This window comes from Cinclus cinclus, chromosome 13 (assembly GCF_963662255.1).
Source record: "Cinclus cinclus chromosome 13, bCinCin1.1, whole genome shotgun sequence".
Taxonomy (NCBI): domain Eukaryota; kingdom Metazoa; phylum Chordata; class Aves; order Passeriformes; family Cinclidae; genus Cinclus; species Cinclus cinclus.
This window is the reverse complement of record NC_085058.1, coordinates 19,961,874-19,982,912: the sequence shown is the minus strand read 5'-3', so window position 1 is coordinate 19,982,912 and position 21,039 is coordinate 19,961,874. Positions and strand designations below refer to the sequence as shown.

The 21,039-nt window shown below is 44.2% G+C and overlaps 2 protein-coding genes and 1 non-coding gene across 3 annotated transcripts in view; 2 read left to right on the top strand and 1 right to left on the bottom strand.

Moving 5' to 3' along the window:
* MAP2K1 (mitogen-activated protein kinase kinase 1) overlaps nt 1-8,133 on the bottom strand; it is a 32,035-nt gene extending 23,902 nt beyond the window's left edge. The window contains exon 1 of the mRNA XM_062501730.1: nt 7,867-8,133. Within this exon, the coding sequence (XP_062357714.1) occupies nt 7,867-7,946 (80 nt within the window). The 5' untranslated portion in view covers nt 7,947-8,133. The remainder of the gene's footprint in view (nt 1-7,866) is intronic.
* Nucleotides 8,134-8,360: 227 nt separating this feature from the next.
* TIPIN (TIMELESS interacting protein) lies at nt 8,361-20,935 on the top strand. The gene is made up of 8 exons (XM_062501451.1): nt 8,361-8,404; nt 15,011-15,170; nt 15,578-15,671; nt 15,899-15,974; nt 17,175-17,297; nt 17,857-17,920; nt 19,788-19,985; nt 20,281-20,935. Exons 2-8 carry the CDS (start codon nt 15,038-15,040, stop codon nt 20,430-20,432), a joined length of 840 nt encoding a protein of 279 aa, XP_062357435.1. The 5' UTR covers nt 8,361-8,404; nt 15,011-15,037; the 3' UTR covers nt 20,433-20,935.
* Nucleotides 18,785-18,918, top strand: LOC134049410 (small Cajal body-specific RNA 14). Its single transcript, XR_009933608.1, has one exon. It is a non-coding gene; the product is annotated as a small Cajal body-specific RNA 14 (non-coding RNA).
* Nucleotides 20,936-21,039: the final 104 nt, after the last annotated feature.

The window sequence follows — 21,039 nt, the reverse complement described above, 5'->3', positions numbered from 1 at the left end:
AGAGTGAAGTTTAATACTAAATATATATATATATACACACACACACCAAATAAGAGGCAGACATTTGATGAAAATCTATTTCTCAGTTAAAGGCATGCAAAACAAAACCATTATAAACAACCCACAGGGCAATTAAAACTTCCTTATGGACAGAAAAATTAACTTACTGATTGGATATTTAAAGCACAACACAGAGGATACACACAGAATTAAAAATTCTGATCATCAGCTGACACATTTATTTACCCAAGGCATGCATTTCCACTGTTTTATGTTTCTGAAGTACGAGTTAAATATAATGACAAAAACAAAGGACGAACACATGCAATAGTTACAGTAACAGGATCTTCCCAACTCTCCCACGTGGGAGCTACACAGCCTTTGAGGGACACTACAATAATAAAAAGATGAAGTTACAGGATCAGTTTCCAAGGCCCCTGAACAGAATTGAGACTCCTCTGTGCAAGGGCTGAGCCCAGAGCACAGCAGGACAAACTCCATCCAGAGCCACTGCGACCACCTCAGGGACCAGGAAAAGAAACTGCCAGAAACTGTCTGAAAACAGACAAAAAACCTATAACTGGGATCCTGAAAAAGCCAGGGATGGAAGGTTTGCCTATATTTCAAATGGATGGGTTGCATAACACTGAGCATTTGTCAGCACAGCCATTTAGTGAAAGAAATTAGCAACTTTTACTTAATATATTAATCAAGTGTACCAATACATACAGAAATATTCACATATCTATATCCAAAGAGAACATTTCTTTTCTCAAAAGAATGTGTTCTGCAATCTGCTGACTCATCTTCCCACCACACTGAAAAAAAAAAAAAAAAGTTCTGGAAAAGCACAGAACAATGCTGAGTTGTACAAAACCCTGCAAGAAAGGGAGAAGAGTTGCCAGGAGGTTTCAAGGGTTTGTTATAAAAACCCATAAGGAGGTTTTTAAGAAGATTCTTGTTCATCCAAAGCATCCCACGCTGTTGGAATATCTCCATCCTGGTGCTCAGGATGCAAGGTAAAACCATCTGCTCCTTTTGCATCCCCTGATATGGACTGCACTTGATGCTTCCCACTGCTGGATGAGGCTGGATCCAGGTGGAGATGCCATCCTGAGCTGCCAGCAGGGACAAGTTCTGCTGGAATCCACTCTGCTCCTGCTCACACAGCACTCTGGATGACAAAGGCTCCTCCACAGATGTTTGCCAAGAGATGCTGAGCACTGAATGAGCCTTTCCCAGTTCTGTTCCAAAGTGTAACCATGATATGTCTGAGTGACACTGAGCATGTATCAAAGCAGGAATCATCTGGTTACTAATTTCTAGCAACACGAGTGATTAGAAAAAGAAATCCACTGCTTCCTCAAAAAAAAAAAAAAACAAACAAAAAAACCTTAAGACGTCTTCAGAAGAAAGAACATGATTCCCCAAAAATTCAGTTTTGCCAGCTAAAATTTCCTCCTCCAAGAGACATTCTTGTGTTTTGGCAGTGGAATTTGCACACCTTGCACAGCCCAGCCAACCCCCAGGGCAATGGTGGGAGAACAAATGCAGCTGTAAAAAAGGTAACACAGGCAAAAACAGGGAGGAGCTTTCTTACTGGAAAATGTATTACTTTGCAATTGAAAGGGAAGAAACTACCTAAAGGTGAGATGGAAAGGTTTATCATACCTCATAGAAAATTCCTTCCTCAGCTCATTTCAGAATGTTTCTCCTGCATACAGTGAAATAAAAACTGGCTAGTGTATTTCCTGCCTCATGTAAATTCCCCACAATTTTTATGTTTGGGGTTTTTTTAAGTTAGTGCTAACACAAAACCCCTTTTTTCCAGGTTAACAACAGCATCACTGCTGTTATACCAATAAATAATTCAGTTTATCCAGACCCTCTCAATCCTTTTTCTTGGCTATGAGATAACACTGGAAGGTCTCACAGGTGATTTGTTCCTCTTGAGACAGAGACCTGAGACTACCCAATTAAAATATGTGCTACTCAGGAACTTCTGTAATTTCTGAATTCCAGCATCTCTCAGGCTCCCTGTGCTGTGTCACTCAGCTTTGCCAAGGCAGGAGGTGATGGTCTCATTCTGCCCCAGGCCACTCATCCCCAAGTAACCCATTAATAACTTAACTAAAAATACTGCATCTAACCCAAGTAACCCATTAATAAATTGACTAAAACTACTGTATGTTTTCAGTGGGATTACTTCCCTGGCTAAGCTGACCCTGTGGCTACCCCAGTGCTGGTGGACAGAGCTCTGAAAACTCCTCGGGGCTCCTCTGGTGGGTTCTGAGTTCTCAGCCAGAGCAGCAGACACAGGCACAGCCAGGAGAGGAGAGACTTCTGCAGAAGGAGCAGGATCTTGCACAAGCCCTGTTGTGAAATCACACCTCTGTGGCTGTCTGCAGACTCAGGGTAAAGGACAAGAAAAGCAGCTGGATCCATCAGCACAGCTGTACTTCCCTCACCACTTATTCTCCTCACATTTCCTCAGCAACCTTTATTTTTACACTCAGTTTTTAACTCCCCTAAACCAATTTAAGCTTCTGGAAAGAAAGACACCTCTTACAAACTACAGTATTTCTCCATTATCATCATTATGCTTAAATCTGACTGTCAGAACATAACAAGACAATATAAAATGTCTTAAAATCATTCCTACATCCATAATTGTCAACAAAAAGCTGCCCATAGCCAGCAAGAGCTGCACAGGTCAATGTGCCCCTTGCATTAATTTCTGTGCTAGTGGTGTACACTTAGTCATAGTTTTTTTCAGCACAAGTCCGTGAGTTGCTACAGGCTCTGACTTTTCATTATTTTATTATAACAGGTCACATGTTCTATTAGTGTACTTAAGTTACATTAAAATAGTATTTCTAATTCAGTGAAGGACTATGCCAGGCTCAAGCACATTAAAAGAGAAAGCTGTGCATGAGTATACTTTAATTTAAAATGCACTCTCTCCTATCACATGTATTTGGAAGCTTGACTAATCCTTCATTAGCAGGGGATTAAAAAAAAAGTTTCTTTATATATATATATATATATATATATATATATATATATTTACAAGCTTGCAGTAATTCTACATGTATATTGAATGCAACTGCAATCCAACCAGATCAGTCATAAAATTCCAGGGTCTAATCTTCCAGAACACTGCACTCAAGTCCAGAGCAAGGCAGAAATGATCCTGCAAGCGTTAAAGTGAACAACTCTGGGAAAATCTTCCTTTCCTTTCATCTAATCTCACATCCAAGAAAACTGATAAAAAAACCCTACTCCAAGCAGGACAAATCCTCTTGGAACAGGCTCCACAGCAGAAACTTAAAGCCCAAAAACCCAAACCCAAAGCCCCACAACCCCATCCCTCTGATGAGACAGAGCCTGCCCTTCTACACCTCAAAAATCCAAAATGAAGCTCCCTTGAGAAAGATACTGAAATACATGAAAATTGAAGGAAGCACAATAACTAAGCAATTGTTTACTTTGAAAATTGTAATACATTTTGAAGTTCAAACCAGTTCTGCACAATCCCCAAACTTTTCTTCACCAAGCAAACACAGGGAGTTGCACCAGCCATTCAGGAACTTCCTTAAAAGCAACTGAACCAGCATAAACAGCAACAACAAGAAAGGGATGATTAATTAATACTCAAACTATGACTGGAATTTGCAGTCACTCATTTTTGCAAAATTACTCTCTGGCTTCAACAGTTCTAAGGCACAGATTTACTATAATTAAGGCTTTAAAAGGCGAAAACCCCAGAAAAACCACATTGTGCCTGATGACTTGGCTCTACTCACAGTTTGCTCAGGATTTTCTTTCTTTTTTAAAAAGAAATGCAGTTCCTAAGATGGTAAAGACCTATGGACAGTATCTTAAATGCCTCTCAAGGGCCCATTTCTTTTCAGCACATCAGAGAAGATGCAAATTCTGTTGCCTACCTTTTTTTTCCCCCTCTCCATTTTATCTAATTAAACACAAACCTCCTACTGTAGCTAATACTTTACATCTGAGATTTGCAGAGGTCACAGCTCAGGCTTGATTTGGAAGACACCAGTTTCTGCTAAAACACATACAGTTATATTTTTTAAAAAATACACTTCAATCCCATTGTGTCAAAGCTCATAAAGTACATAAAAGTCAGTGGCACTCAATTTTTAAAAAGAATTGTTTTCTTTTTGTATTCAATCAAATCCCAGGCACTTCTGGAAGATTTATATTTTAATACCAAAGCTGGGAAAGTTGTTTGGATTTACTGAGACAAGGTAAAAAGCAAGGCTTCAGAGCAGTTAGTTTGACCCTTCTCTCTGACATATTTTTTATTTTAAAGATGCAGTTAAAGAACATGAAGTACCTTTCTTTCCATGTGAACCAAAAATTTACTCTAACACAGAAAGTGGCATAACCTCAAAACCTGCCTTTTTTTTTTTTTCCTACTTCATGTTCTGAGGCCAAGTTGGTTTTAGAGAAACAAAAATTGGGTGAAAACTGTCAGATATTCAAAGCAATGGGGAGTCAGAAAGGAACATAAATCCACAAACTGGAGATTTGTTCTTGTCTCTTTTGGCTATTAAGACACTAAACTACCCTGGAACATTCAGCCAGAACAGTTTTCCTTCCATTAATTTCCATTCAGGTTTGCTTGGTTGGGTTTTTTCCCTTTCTCTGCAGAAGCTTTGCACAATTATATCTGTGCAGCTCCAAAGAATGAAATTAAATCTACAGCTGGCCTGTGTCATCTTGGTTTCATCCTGAGGAGCTGAGGCAGCTCTGAGCAGCAGAAAGGTTCAGCCCTCGCCCTGCAACCGCGACTCCGCGGGAAGTGTCAAAAACAGAAGTGAAGCTCAGGGCACAGGAAAAGCTTTCATGAAATTGTCTTTATTGTCCAACCAGGCAGAGCCCGGGATTGGGAAGGAGCTTGAGAAAATATTCGTACAGGATGTTGTGGTTAAGTAATTTCTACAAGTAACAAAATCTGCTGTTGGAGAGAAACATTGTGAATTTTTTTTCTTTAAATACTTGGGATAGATGTATTTAAATTGTAATACAAGTAATTGGATTTAATTGTATCCCATTTATACTACCTTGCCAGAAAAACTAAACAAAAAAGGATTAAAAAGAAAGGAAAAAAAAGAGAAAATAATCATGCACATGAGACCCAGGCCTCCTGCATACTCTTAAAGCTCTATAATGTGCTGTAAGCTTTCCCTTGCTCCAGTCAATGAGCTCCCATCACCAAATAAGGATGAAGACAGAGGACAGGACACAAATGCAAAGCAAGACATCCTGAATCATCCAGCCCCTTCTTTCATTTCCTCCCTTTCTGCCAGGAAGTCACGGTGTCAGAAGTGCTCATTCCTAAAAGCATTAATAAGTTACAGAACCTTCCCCCTCCGACAGTGAGAAAGTCTTGGGATTCCAGCACACTGCTCCCCACGGCCCCGTGCACATCCGTTTGGGTTTGTGCCAAAATTGCCTTTGGGCTTAAATAACTTCCTTCCTTCCTCCTGGATGCTCGGGTCCTTCGTGCACTCCCAGACAGGAATTTCATCGCCTCGCTCGGAATCTTCCTTTTTGCTCTGCCAAGTCACTCGAGCTCCTCCCGTGCTTCACCATCTCTGAAGAGCAGGGAGGCATTTGCAGAAGGACAGGTTTGTGTATGTAACGAGTAACTGGAGCCTCACATAGCCAAAATTCCATGATAGCAGGCTCGGGGCTTTGAAAAGTGTTAATATGGCAGTGCAGGGATGCACGGCATACTTGGAGTGCCTGGTGATGCACAACAGCCTCACAAAGACCTGACTGAGGAATACAGGCAATGACCAAAGGGGGAAAAAACCCAGAGCAGGAGAGGGGAGGAAAATAAACAACTTCACAGATTAAGGAAATGAAAAACAAAATTGTTTTCAACTCAGTTCCAAAAACACTTCCAAATTCTGATGCAAATGCTCTTTGCTATTCAAAATCTTTCACAGTGAGGGCTTAAAATTAGCAGGATGAGGGATATTTCCATGATTAACTAATCCTGGTTGTATATAGGACAACTGGTTCCTGAATTTACTTTCACTAAGCTACTTCTTTTTAAAAATACTGAACACCTTTAAGCCTGGCAAAAAACTGGGTATAAGGTCCTGTGTGTGACACAATCAGAAGTCTGGGACACACAGACAAACCCCAGTCAAATCAACACACGGAGCAGAAAATGAAGCAAGGCAGTTCATCAGTGCAGAAAAGACTCAGCACTCCCAGGAGTCTCCAAAGGCTTCCAACAAGTAAATGAGTACCATACATGTAAAAGCAATTTAAAATTAATGACACTTCTTGAGGGAAGAGATATGATATTGAGTATATTGGGAGCGAGGTGATTTACATGAGGTATTACAAGCTGCAAGTGACTGGTGTATCAGATTTATTCTGCAGAACAAGACTAAAATGCAAAGAGATCCCTGAAGACTAAATCAACATATTCCCAACTGCCTTGAGAAAATCGACTGCAGAGTGCTACCCAAGCAAATATAAAAACATTGTATTTTCCCCTCGTCAATCCAGAACAAAAGCTCTGTAATATTCAGATCATAATGCTTAGATACAATCAGTAACTCCTGCCAAAGAACAGTTTTTAAACAGCTCATCGCTCAGTTCATCATCAAAAGAGTTTGCTAGAAATGTCACAGCTGGAGCTCCTAGATGCTGAATTTTTTATTTTCTGGGAGGTATTTGCTTGGTTTTGGGGTTACATTTCTTTTGCGGTTGGCTTGTTTTTGGTTGTTTGATTTATTTTTTTTTCAGATGTTTGGGTGGTTAAAGGAGATCTGAGCCTGTGTGAAAACGTGGCACTAGTGAATGCAGAGCACTTTAAAGCCCAAGACTTGCACATGTCACTGCAAGGCTGCCTCACATCCTCTGTGTCACCGTGGTACCGCAGCTCAGTTTACATCTCCCAGAGAGGACCCAAGTGACCATACAGGGGCAGGAATCTGCTCCTCCAAGACTCACCTTTGTTACAAAGCTCACTGAAGGGCTAGCCCGACACCACTGTCTAAAAATCAAGGTGTGAACATCGACCCGTGAACCTCAAATGAAAACCTTCTGTAACATTTCATCACTTCGAGGCGCTGGTGTGGTGTCTGCCTGACCAATGCCACCCTGCCCACCCACATCCGTGAAAAACGTGCAACAGAAGCTTCATCAGCAACATGCAACCACCCGATAGTCAGTATTTTTTTCCCCCAGAAGTGTCCCCGTGATTAGCTCAGCCCTTCCCACATTTACAGTGTCACGTTTGCGTTGCACACAGAGGAGCTCCGAAACTGTTTCCCCACACACACTCCCTTGCCGTACTCAGCACAAGATGTCAATTAGCGAAAAACACATTTGCTCAAACTAACGATTGTTTGGGTTAAAGCCAAGGACGATGCAAAACAAAACAAAACACCTTTTCTACAAATCTGCGGGTTCCAGCATAAATTCTCCCCACACACGTTTATGAAATATGCCATCGGAAACGTGTAATTTGCCATTACTAGCTAATTATATAAGCTAAGCACTCAGCACACACCATTACGGACTAGGAGAAAGGAGTTATACAAGTTGCCCCCTATTTTTTCACCAGGTTTTTGGGGCTTTTTTCCCCCTCGCGGACGTGACAGAAGTTTGTTTACTGCCGAAGGCAGCATCCCCCTTACTCCGCGGAGGAGCCCCCGAGTATCCCCCAGCACCCCGGGTACCCCGGCAGTCCCGCCCGCGGTGTCCGCCGCGGCCGGGCCGGGGGTGCGGGGCAGGACGGGCTCGGGAGCACCGCACCCCGCGGACAGCGCCCGGCCCGGGCCGGCCCGCAGCCCCGCCACCGCCTGCACTCACTCTGCAGAGCTGGTCCCGTTCACGGCGGATCCATCCGGAGCGGGGTTCAGCTGGATCGGCCCGGGCTTCTTCTTCGGCATCTTCGCCCGCACACGGCGCGCTGAGGAGCGGACGGAGCGGCCGCGGCCCCACTTCGGACGGGTCCGACGGACTTCCTGCGGCGCGGCAAACTCGGCGGGGAGCTCCCCTGTGCGGCGGTGCCCTCGCGGGGCTGCGGGCGGGCGGCCGCGAAGCTGCCGGACCCCGCTCCGAGCGCTCCGAGCTCCGGCGGGCACTGCCCGGGATCGGGATGTGCCCGGCCGGGACCGCGCCGGCGCGCGCCGCCAGCACCCGCCGCGCGCATGCGCGGGGAGCGCGCGCACGCGCACGGCGGGGAGCGAGGCCGCGGGGCGGCGAACGCTGCCGCCCTCAGAGAGCCCGGCCCCGGCGACGGGGGCCACGGTGGCGATAATCCCTCCTTGACACCGTGGGGACGGCCTGGCACAGGCGGCACAGAGCAGCCGTGGCTGCCCCATCCCTCGGAAGTGCCCAAGGCCAGGTTAGATGAGGCTTGGAGCGCCGTAGGACAGTGAAAGGTGTCCGTGCTCATGGCAGGGGGTGGGATGGGATGGGCTTTAAGGTCCCTTCCGACCCAAACCGTTCTGTGATGACTTAAACAGAGCCTTGCTTTAACACCAACTTGAATCCACAAACTGATAAGGGACTGATTTTTTATTATTTATTTATTAAGAGTCTGCCGCTTAAGGACGTACGAGCTGCAGTATTGTAAGCGGTGGGAACAGAGGGGTCCCGGAGGGAGAAGCGAGGCAGGACCGTGGTGTCCTGGGAGAGCTCGGCTGGGCCTGGGCGGGTGGGACAGCGCTGGTCACTCGGGCCGGGAGCCGCGGGGCTGTCACCAGCCAGGGCTGGCTCACGGGCCAGCGGGCCATGTCACCCCTCGGGCAGGACCGCTGGGTGTCCGTGCTCCGGTGGGCTCTTGGGGGGTAGCGAAATGGCTTTTAGAGCAATATAAATCCTTGCTATGCTCAGTAGAATGCGTTCTTCCCTACCGGTTCTCTCTCCGCGACGGAGAATTGAAATGTAAAGATTGTGTTGTTTAGCTGTGGACCTTGCAGGGGGTTGAGGGGCAGGATATGGAATATGAAAGCACCCAGTGACCCTGTTTGGATAACCAAGCCAATCTGGACGCACGTGTGCAGTTAACTATGCAGTTAACTATGACACATACACTAATCATATGATAAGATTCAGGAGATAAAAAGGAGTTCTGTGCCTTTGACTTCCGTGAACGGAGTGGCACTACAGTCCTGCCTCTGCTGCTGAGGTCTGTAAAAAACTTTGCTAAAGTTTGTGTTGCTTTATACGACTAATTTCTCGTTGTGTGAATCCAGCAGAAGTCAGCTGGAAACTTTTAAGGCCTGGAGGAGTTACACAGTGAGAAGGGCTTGGAGGTTTCTTCTGATTCCTGACACAGCTGAGAAATTCTTTCCATTTCTGTGCATTTTCTGTACCACACAGTGTCAACAAAGCCAACATGGAGCAGAAAACACTGCAGTTTCTCATAATTTGGCTTAAGTGATAAATGAAACCTCACAGACATATGAGCCAAGAAGTGAAGCAGCACCGAGGAGCTCAGCACTAAGGTGGAGGTGGAGGCTTGGTACTGGTAAAAGAGTGAAAAAACAGTTTCTTTGCCAGTTCCATTTTTCTCCTGAGACTCCCAAATTATATTTTTCATGTACAAGACATGTGAATACACCACCTGAATGAGTAATACCTTTCCAGCAGTGAAGGGGTTTTATAATCCAATGAGTTGATTCAGACACAAAAAGAAGTACAGTTAATTCCGTAACAAAATTTCTGCTGTGAATACTTTGGATGAATAACCAGCCTGAATTCTGTAGGATTTAAGTTTTTGTGGCTTTCAAAAGTACAATTATATTTTAATTGAAGTAATCATTAATATTTTTATAGAAACTGAAATTATGAACAAAGTTCCCCATATTTAATGCAAAAATTCTGAGTAGCTCCTATCATCTTAACAATTTCTTAAGTAAAAAAAAATATATATATATATTTTTTTTTTTCACAGCTTTGCCATGAAAGACATATTCCCTCCATCCAATTCCAGATATTAAGGGACAGCTCCCTCCTCTGGAGCCCTTTATTCTTGCACTGAGAACACTGGACTGTGAAATTACTGATTTCATCAATCTCTTGTAAAATCCCTTTGACCAAAGCACAATACCCAAAAATATCTTGGATTGATTGCATCTAGAAACAAATTCACGGGCATATGGACTGCAGAGATAATTTCTCTACTGTTATCTGTAAAACAAATAGGTCTAACTTCAGGGCATTTGTTACTAAAACTTAAGTACATTTCCCCAACCAAAAAAGAGCACATGTTTTAGAAATTTGAATATTCTCCATGGAAGGAACTGTGTTTTGCTTTACAAACAGGTGTTTCTGGAGGTGAATCACAGAGGAAAAGATGAAGAAAAAATAGAAGGTTCTGTCACTTCAGCAAGAAGCTTCTGAGACATTCTGATTTATTGATTTCACCACTGTTTGGAAAAATATAAATAATTTGTCTCTGTAAATAGAAGTGGAACAAAGAAGCTTGTCTTCATTACCACTTTTTTCCCCTTATAGAAACCAAAATTTTGCCTAATTTCTTGCACGAAAAGAAAACCACAGTTACTATATAGATCAATTGCTTCTCAATTAAGCCAACTTTTCAAACTCAATTGCCACGTAGAGCTGCACATTTTACTGCCAAAACGTGTGCACACAAACTTCTATTTGCAAGATTTAATACTTCTTAATCTATTTAGTGGTTAGCGAAGCAAGTTAGGGAAATAATTAGTCCCATAAAGCAATGGAATTTAAGAAATCTGGTTGCAATTTGAATAAAATTGGCCAAGAGTATAACAAATTATTTGAAGGGAGCTGATGGAGAGCCTGACAGAGATCACACCAAGCTGCCTTGCACCTTACTTTCCTGAAGAAGCAGAGATTTAAAAGAGCACTGTAGATCACAGCACAATTTTAATGCTTTGTGACATCCTAAAAGCTTAGAAATTAACATTTAAGGTGGCTGCAGAATATCAAACTTAGATTAGATCAGCAAGGTATAAATGTAAATAAGTATAAATCACAAATAACTGAAATTTGCTTAATCCTGAAGATGTGACTTCCCATTGATACAGCTACAATGGGAGCAGTTGTGCTGAGGCTTTATGGCACGAACAGCTTTGCCAACACAATATTTGAAGTTTTTTTTTGCCGAGCAAATTCTGCTTCCTTAGGAATAAACCCCTTCAAGCGTGGAAGCAGGTAATTATCCATTTGACAGATTTGCTTTGCTGTATATTCTGTGTAACAAAGTAGGAAATGAGACTGAAATATAAAATAAGGTGCTAATTTTATGCACTTTTTCTAATGAAATTACAGTAATCAAACAGAAACAAGCAGTAATATTTCCTTTTCACCTAAACGAGGAACCAGAAGTGTTTTCTAGAATAGAGGCAACCTCTGGGGGGTTTTTTGTTTGTTTTTTTCCTGACTTATTATTTTAGCAGCATGTGGCTGGTTATTCATTTCCTGAGGAAAAACCAATAATCAATGCTTGCCAGCATTTGCTTTCTATTTAATTAGGAACACAGGACTGGAAAGAACCACCTAGGTCATAATGTCCAGTTTCTAATTAAACACTCTTCAAAAATATTGATTAATCAAAGTTGCATAAATGTGGTGGGTTTTATAACCCTGTGTCCTCTGCAGAGATTGTAAGTGATCTTCTGCTCTTTTTTTGTTTGTAAGGATTTTTCAGTACAAAGAGTGAGTATTATTTTCAATGCAAAGAGCTCATCATGTAGATAGTTGATTTTCACTAATTTTATATGACAATTATAATATTTTGTGCAGGATATTAGCAGCACTTGATCTATTATTATTATTAAATCTCCGTGTTAATTTTCATACTTCAGCTGCCTCAATCAATTATAGAAATTGGCCATATCTAAAAAGATAAGATAAATTGATTCAGTGCTGAAAAATCCATTAGTGTGTTCTCCCAATATTTAATATATTCTTGACTATAAAAGATGCTGCAGCAATTGGGAATGCACATTTTAAACATTAACTGTTAAAATAATTTTAACCAGAAAGTAACTGCAATTGATTTTGTCATACTAGAAGAAATGCATTAAATTACCAGAAACATTGTATGTCAAATTTGAATTTATAGAGAAATAAGGGGAAACCAACTCCTTTAATGGATGAATATTTTACATTAATTTATATAATTTTGTTTAAACAAAGAGACTACATTTAAGTCAGACATACTTCTATGGATTGAGCTGTAAAAATGCGAGAACAATTTACAGCTCTAACTGCAGGAGCCTGGAACCTCTCCTGTTGTCCCTGCAGCCCAAATCCTTTCATGGCATTTTCTGTGCACAGCTGCCAAACCTCTGAGGGCTCGGCATATTTACTGCAGCCTGGACAACTGCAAACTGTTCAGTTTTAAATTCCCAGAGGGTTCTGTCTAGAGAAGAGCTTGGGATCACTGTCCTGGTCCTTTCCTCTGATCCAGGGGTGGGAATCCCTGACCTGAACTGGGAATGGTGTGGGCACAGGAGCAGGGCAGTGATTCTGCCCCCGTGCTCGAGTCCTGTGAAGGACATTGAGCATGTCCAGGGCAGGGAACGGAGCTGGGAAGGGGCTGGAGCCCCAGGGGAGGCTGAGGGAGCTGGAAAGGGGCTCAGCCTGGAGAAAAGGAGGCTCAGGAAGGACCTTGTGGCTCTGCACAACTCCCTGACAGGAGGGGCAGTGATGGAGGGTCGGACTCTGCTCCCAGGGAGCAGGGACGGGATGAGGACATCATCGTAAACTACTCCAGGGGAGGCTCAGGTTGGACACCGGGAGGAGTTTCCTCACAGAAAGGTGGGTTAGACACTGGGGCTGCCCAGGGAGCTTTGGAGTCCCCATCCCTGGAGGTGTCCAAGGAATTCCTGCACGTGGCGCTCAGTGCTCTGGGCTGGGGACAAGGCGGGGATCGGGCACAGGTTGGACTTGTTGGTCTTTTCCATTCTCAGGGATTCTGTGATTCGGTGAAGTGACAGGGGCTCAGCAGGGACTATTTTAAATGCCATTCCTGGAGGTGACTCACTGTGGGGCTTTGCAACACTGGATATTTCAAATTAAAACACTAATCCCCAGCACGTTTTCCCTGACAAGGTGATACTACAGGCGGCTGGAGGTGCTGGTGGGTGAGACATCAGACATGTCCCAGAAAGCCAAGTGTATCCTGGGCTGATCCCACAGGGAGGGCAGCAGGAAAGGGGGATTTCTGCCACTCTGCCCTGCTCAGGTGAGACCCCACCTGCAGAGCTGCCCCACCCACCCTTGGGACCCAGCACAGGAAGGGGTCTGAGTCCAGAGGAGACAACAGGATGATCAAGGGGATGGAGCACGTCTCCTATGGGGAAAGGCTGAGAGAATTGGGATTGTTCAGCCTGGAGAAGCTTTGGAATGACCTGTCACCTTCCAGTTGATGAGGGGACCTTACAGCAAAGATGGAGAGAGAGGCTCTGGAGAGACAAGGAGGAGAGGCTTCAAACTGACAATGTAGGTTTAGATAGGATATTGGGGTGCAATTTCTCCTTGTGACAATGCTGCAGCCTTGGCACAGGTTGCAAGTGTGAAATACATTGCAAGTGATGGAACAGAGCCACTCTTCCATCCCTGGAAGTGTCCAAAGCCAGGTTGGATGGGGTTTGGAGAAAGCTGGGATAGAGGAAAGTGTCCCTGACGATAGCTGGGGGATTGGAATAAGAATGAGATTATCTCTGTGATAACTGATAAAAATTTGTGTTAATCATAGAAGTTTTGGAGTTTGTATAAACCAGAATACTTAGATAAGACATGGAACTAGATAAAGGGAAATACATGATTAAAAGCATTCTGTTAAAATCCCCCTGCTATGAATATTGTGTTTTCTAAGTAAATAGTATTTGATACCAGTTTGTAAAACGAGGTTTTCCCACAGCCTGAAAGATTTTGCAAAGTCTGATTTCCTGCCTTTGTGTAATCAGTTGTAACCTATCTGCCAAGAGCAGACTTCCCACTTCTGCTGTTCTTTGCCTTACAAAACCAGATGGTTACTTTACAAATTGTCTGGAGATTTCACACAGCGGTCCCGCGGGTGTTTTTTGACCACCACCGCTTACCTGGCAGAATCATGACAACAACAAAAAACACCCCAATTATTGATTACTACAAGGAAAACCATACTATAAAAAGGAGCTGCAAACCAAGGTTCGACAGACCGTGGCGCGGGCGGTCACCCCTCAGGTTCCCCAGCGCTGCTTGCTCCATCTATATCAAATAAAGTAATCTAAATGTTGCTAATTATCGAGACTTTTTGTTTCTCATTTAGAACACCTGTAACACCCCTTTTCCCCCTTGAGCATTCCCGGACTCCATAGCCCCGGGATCGCCTCAGCCGCCCCGCCCCGCCCGCTGCGTTTTGGCGCCAAAACCCCTGAGCCGCTGCGCTCGGGAGCTCGCGAGACTCGCGGCTCTCGCGGGACTCGGCGCGCGCGGGGGCGGCCGCGGCCCCTCAGGCCCGGAGTCGCCCTGGCCGGCGCTCCTGGAGCAGAGCCTGTCCTGACAGCGGCTGTGCCCAGCCCAGCCCCGCTCCGCTCCGCTCCGCTCCGCTCAGCTCCGGCCGGCGGATCTGGGATCAGCTTCGCTTCAGGAGACGAAAGGGGAACCCTCCTCCAGACCGCGTTTCGGAGTGGGTGAGCTGTGCATTTGGGGAAGGCTTTTGGTCAGGGATGTGAGTGGCACGCGGCTCCACGGACAATGCTGTGGCCAGGAATCCACTTCTTTTGGTTAATTCCTGCCACTCCCAAGTAACTTTGACGAGTTGAAACATCGCAAACCCTTATTTTATTAGGCTCAGCAATGCTGGGTTGTGTCATCCTCGATATGGTATCTGCTGTTTAATTTGTGTGGTGATCTGGTTGTCAGATCTTTTCTTAAAAAAGCTGTAAATATTGTATATAATTGACGTTTATCTGCTTCTGTGGCAGCCTCGCTGCTTCTCTTTAAATGCTTTTGCTGTTCTCTGCAGGTGGGGAATAAAGGCTTGTTTGTGGCAATGTTAGATCCTTTAGAGAACAACTTATTTGATCTTCCTGATTATGAGAACACAGAAGACGAAACGTTCCCCCCTCTTCCACCTCCTGCCTCTCCAGGAAGAGACGATGTGGAATGGGCTCAGGCTAATGGAGGTGAACCCCCGGAACCCCTAAAAATCCCTTTTTAATGCTATGCAATCGAAATCAGTTGTGTTAGACTTCAGTGCATAAAAATTGGCAGAAAACAAACTGTAAATTTAAATTGTTAATTATGCAATGCTTCCCAGCTTGTGGGAAAAGTTTATAGAGTCCATGAGAATATGTGTACAAAGGAATCTTTAGAAAATTCAAGCTCTTCTGACAAAATGTTGCTCCAAATAATTATACAGCAGTGATTTATAGTTACTCTTTATGACTTGGCTTTTAGAAGAGATAAGAGTGTTAGATGTGCTCTCAATGCACTTATTAGAAATACAAATAGAAACTTAAAATGTACATGAGACAATCCTAGGTGATGGCAATTGCTTTGAATACTTGAATGATGCTATTTTCTTCCCCAGATCCAGATGGAAACCAGCAATCCCAAACAAAGGATTCTGCTGTGGCCACACAGAAAGCAGTTAAAAGACCAAGGCCTAGATTAGATGCCCAGAGGTAATTTTATACAGACTTTTTTTGTGTGCTGAGTTTGGTGTAGGGCTATGGGAGAATCATTAAGGTACCTCTAAAACTGGTGTGAGTTCTTCACAGTCAACAGAAAGAATCCAAGCTTTAGGCTGTTTCAAGTAATGCGGGAGTTTTTTTTCCTTTTTTTTTTTTAACTTGTTAATTGAAAGAAGAAAGTGTGGGTTTCAAACAACTCCCTCATTTCCTATTGCCAGGTTAATTTCGGAAAGAGGGCTCCCAGCTCTGAGACACATGTTTGACAATGTGAAGTTCAAGGGTAAAGGGCACGAGGTAAGACCTGGTGAGCTTTGGTTTTGTTTCCTGGGAGGTGAATGTAGATTTGATAGAGTGCTGCCTGTCTGATATTGGGAGAATTGATAGTACTGTGGTTAGCCAACTTCCAGCAGTGTCTGAACAAACCCTGAGGGTGTTTGGAGCTGCAGATTTGAAAACAAACATGAAATGCTTTATCAAAATCCATCTTTTGATCATAAAATGATTTTCCTCAACTCTAAAATAGCATATCATATCTGTGACTCTTGTGTTGTTCATGCAAACAGGGTTTTGAATCCCAAGGTTTTAAAAAAAAAGTGGCACGTACCACTTGAGCAAAGAGAAAGCAGGATTTTGTCTGCCTATTCTTATTGTTTTTGGTGTGCTTAAACATGCAGAGCTTATTTTCCTTTACATGTCATTATAGAGTTGGTTGTAGACAGGGGAGGGTCAGTCTCTTCTCCAAGTAACAAACAATAGGACAAGAGGAAACAGCCTCAAGTTGTGTCAGGGAGGTTTAGATTGGTTTTTAGGGAAGATTTCTTCACCACGAGTGTTGTCCAGCCCTGGGCAGCCTGTGCTGTGGAGTCATCATCCCCAGAGGGATTTAAAAGACATTCAGGTGTGACACTTGGGGACATGTTTTAGTGGTGGCCTTGGTGGTGCTGGGGGAGTGGTTTGACTCAGTGATCTTTGAGGACTTTTCCAACCCAAAGGATTCCATGATTCTCCTGGCACACTTGCAAGGACACCTGTGCCCCTCTGGTTTACAGAGAGCATCTATGGTATAAATGTTCTCATTACCACTGGAGGCACAAAGGAGCTGGGCAGTAGTGCTGAAAGGTGCAAAAACCTTTCCTGGATTCCTTATTTTGATGTGTCTGCATTCTAAGCATCAAGATCAATGGCAGCTGTGCCCTGTGGATTTATTTCAGCCCTGCTTGTTTCAGGACAATCCTTCAAGACGTGCAGATGTTTTACAGGATGTGCAAATGCTCCCCTGCACTTGTATCAGTGCTGTTCTCACAGCCTGAGATTGCACTGCCGCTGGATTGTGGGAGGAGAAAGGAAAGGTTACACACACTGGTACTGCTGACATTTTCCAGAGATTGTCAAGCTGCAGGTGCTCCATGTTTTCAGGAATTACTGTCCTGTTTCCCTCTGCAGTCTCCCTTCTCTCTCAACTTTAGTAGCTGGGTGTTGTCTTTCCGGCTCTAGGCAGAGGACCTGAAGACACTGATACAACACATGGAGCACTGGGCTCACAGGCTGTTCCCAAAACTGCAGTTTGAGGATTTTATTGACAGAGTGGAGTCTTTGGGGAACAAAAAGGAAGTTCAGGTATGTATTTCAGTTAGTTCCTCTTCATGCTGTTTGGAATAGTGCAAGACGTAGGTTTAGGGGGTTAATTATGCAGCAGAAGAAGACTTGGGTTGTGCATTCTGCTCTGAGGTATATTGTTATTAAACTCATTTCTCTCAATTTGGAGCTCTGTCTGGTATTTATGTTTATATTTAGATACGACCTTTCTTTATTTGAAATAATCCTCCAGAGAATTTGCTTCAGCATTTTCAGGACATCTTTAACCACAACAAGTTGATTAAGAGTGCTGGAACTAGTTGGAGTTTTGGGTTTTGTTTGGTTGATATTTAATGTTTGAACCTGTAAAAGAAGACTGATAAAGGATTCAGCTTCACCTGGCTGGGTGGTAGGTGAAGGACTGGGAAGATGATCCACAGCATTGAATGTCTGTGTGTCAAGTTGACATTAAATGAAAAGAGTAATTTTTTCAGAGTAATAAAGTGTAAAATGAAATTGCTGTGGTTTTCTCATCTTCCCAAAGTTGAACACAAAAATTTGCTGCAGATGTATTACCAGTGTTTTACTCTCCCACCTGCAGACCTGCCTCAAGCGGATTAGACTTGATCTTCCTATTTTACATGAAGACTACAAAAATAATGAAGGTATGTTCTCTCTTCTGTTTGTTCAGGACTTCAGTGCTTGAGATTATTTACTTCCCTTCCTACTGACCAGCAGTGAATGAGCATCATGGGCTTTTCTAGTGTAGAAGCAATTGTTGAAAGGTCTCTGCTTTTAAACCAGGCTTCTGTGGGTCTTACAATGGCAAAACTGAACTGGTACTTGCACACATGTCTGTAAAAATAAATAAAATTGCATGGTCTGCTGAAAGGAGATGGAAAATGGGTATTAACCAGTATTGTTAAAAGTTTTCTTCAGAAAAAGCCCCTAGAACTGCAATTATTGAGCACACAGGTTTGTGTTGCACTCTCACATGAGTGCAGTCTGGAGAACTCTTGTATCCTGTTAGAGCAGGAATCACAGACTCATCCTGCTTATTCTCTGGGGAGTTGCGGTGCAGTCGGGGTGTGGTGCCCTTCACAGGCAAAGTGCTGGGGGCTCTGTTGTGTCTGTCAGTGCTGGCACACAGCTGCTGGGAGAATTCCTTCTGCCAGGATCAAAACCCAGCATTCACTGAGGACATGAGTCAAGAGTCCTTTCCACTCAGATAGAAATTAGACATAAACAGATTTTAATTAAAGAGGAAGTAGAGTTCACAGGATAGTTTGAAAGAGGGGTTAGCAGCAGAAAGGAGGGAATTTCACTGTCATTCCTAAAGACCTGTGCAGGGCTTTGCATTTCTACTGTCAGTCTCTCTTGAGAGCATTATCTACCCATTGTCCCACTTGTCTCCACGTGAACCTCGGCCTCCAGCCCAGCCAGTGCTTGGGAATGGTTTGTGGTGGACGAGGTCATGAATGGTAGCACCAGCCTTAGCTTTGGGGTGTCCTTGGGGCAGTTGGTGACACGTGGCTGCCTTCACTGCTGCTGCATTGTGAGAAGTGCACTGCAGCCAGAGGCAGGCACGGACAGCAACACGGGTGGTTCCTGCCGACAGGGTCTGCAGAGTGATCAGATGTTCTGTGCGATGGTTCCACACAGCGGGCTTCGAGCTGCTCCTGAGCCCTGTGACTGAGGGCGCTGCTGCAGCCTCCAGGGGAAGAACTGGAATGGGCATCTCACAGGGGTGACAAAAACTCAGGCTGGGGTGGTGTATGAACAACCCAAGCTTTTTGTCAGCTCATATTTCTATTCACAGGCTGAAAGTGGTGCAGAGGCCTTGGTTACTATTTCAAGGGTGCTCTGCTGCTCTCTGGGTGGGTGAAGTTTGTGTAACTGAACTGCCTCCCCTTTGCACGTTTCAGTGCTGGCAAATGAGTAAATATCTTCATCACAGAGCACACTGAATTCAGAACTGAGTACTCAATGTATGTGCTCAAACTTCTGATTCACAGAATCCTGGAATGGTTTGGGTGGGAAGGGACCTTAAAACCCATCCTGCCATGGACAGGGACACCTTCAGTTAGTGCCACACAGCCTGGCCTTGAAAGGTTGGAATTCCTATAGTGAATTCTGCACTTTCTAAAGAACAGCGTTTTATTAGTAGGGTTGGGAAGAAAAATACCTGGCCCTAAGGATTGCCTGGATTTCCTGTCCCTTTTGGCTCTTCGAGCACAGCTGCTGTTGCTTACTGAGTACACAGAGCTGTACCTCTGCACTCAGGCATTGATTGTTGTGTGTTTGTGTGTGTGAGAACTCTGAGTGCTTGTTGAGTCCTTTGAATATTGGGGATGTGAGCCTAGGCAGAAAATTGCCCATTAAAATTGAATTATGGAATGAGCTTCAGCTGTCAATACAAAGTGTAGAACATAGAAATGCTTTCAGCATGTTCTCTTGACTCTTGATGTGTAGTGGATCCCTGTGGGTTTAAAGTGTTGATTCTTCCCCTTGCCGCCCCTCCTTTTTAACCAGAAGGAGAAGGAGAAAGCAATGGGCTGGATGCAGCCGCCGAAGATGCCCATTCCCCCCCGGGCAATGCAGAAGAACTGGAGTCCCCGCCTGGTAGCGCTCTGACCGAGGAGCAGCAGGAGCGGATCAAGAGGAACCGGCAGCTGGCCCTGGAGCGCAGGCAGGCGCGGCTGCAGGGCCTCAGCCAGTCCCAGCACCAGGGTAAGGACCCCAGTCTCTGTGCTGAAGCGAGGGCAGGGCCTCAGCTGCTGGGTCACAGCTCTGATGGCTTTCCTAGTAAGTGCTGGAATGTGCAACTCTCACATTTTAACAGTTTTCCTTAGTTAAAACTCCCTGGTGCTTGTACTAAGCTGTGACAGCTTTGTCTCTGGTGAAATGCAACGCAGCTTCTTATCTCTGAGCTGCCTTTTGCCACAGACTGGCATTCTGGGGATGGAGACATCAGTTAAACATGGCAACGGTATCTGCTCATGGTTTTTCTTTCTTCTCTCAACAGAGCGCCCCAGTGGTTACAGAGAAGAGGAGTTTGACAGCCCAGTTGCTCAGGATCCCACTGACCTTACTGAAGACACTCGGGTTCCTGCAGCCAAGGATGCTCCCACAGAAGATGGAGATGATGAATTGGAATGTGCCAGGGAAGAGCAGTAACATCCCCACACTCTGAATGCCTTTCCTGACCAAAAGACTCCCCCTGCTTTAAGTACTGTCATTCTACTGAACTGCTGCTGGCTCTTGGCACTCCAGAAGCTTTAGGGAAGTTTTTCCCATGGCGTCACTGAAGGACAGAACTCTTCCCTGGAAGCTGCAGAGGAGCAGCTCTGTACACCAGGAAACAGAACAAAGTTCCTTTAGCTGCATTTGAGCCATCTTTTCCACCTCCCAAAACGTGTTTTAGGAAATGTTTATGAGGTTTTGGACCTACTTTGAATATTGTTTATAATTTCTGCTAAACTGAATTAACTGGGATGTTGATGGATTAAGTTGTTATTAAAGGTGTGTTATTGGGTGGTTTTTATAAGAGGTCTTTTAACAGGGGTACTGGATTTTTTTTTTAACTGCTTATTCCTTACTTATGTATTTTTCATATAAGAGAGAAGCTGTTAAATATCAGAAGTGAAACCTGAAATTCTTGTGTTAGGCTGTTAAAAGGCCAGGGCTCCTCCACTTCCCTATCCCTTGGGTCAGACATGTCTGCCCAGACAAGCAGCTCCCGTCAGGGAATGACACTTTCCTGCTCTCTGCTTCATCCTCTTCT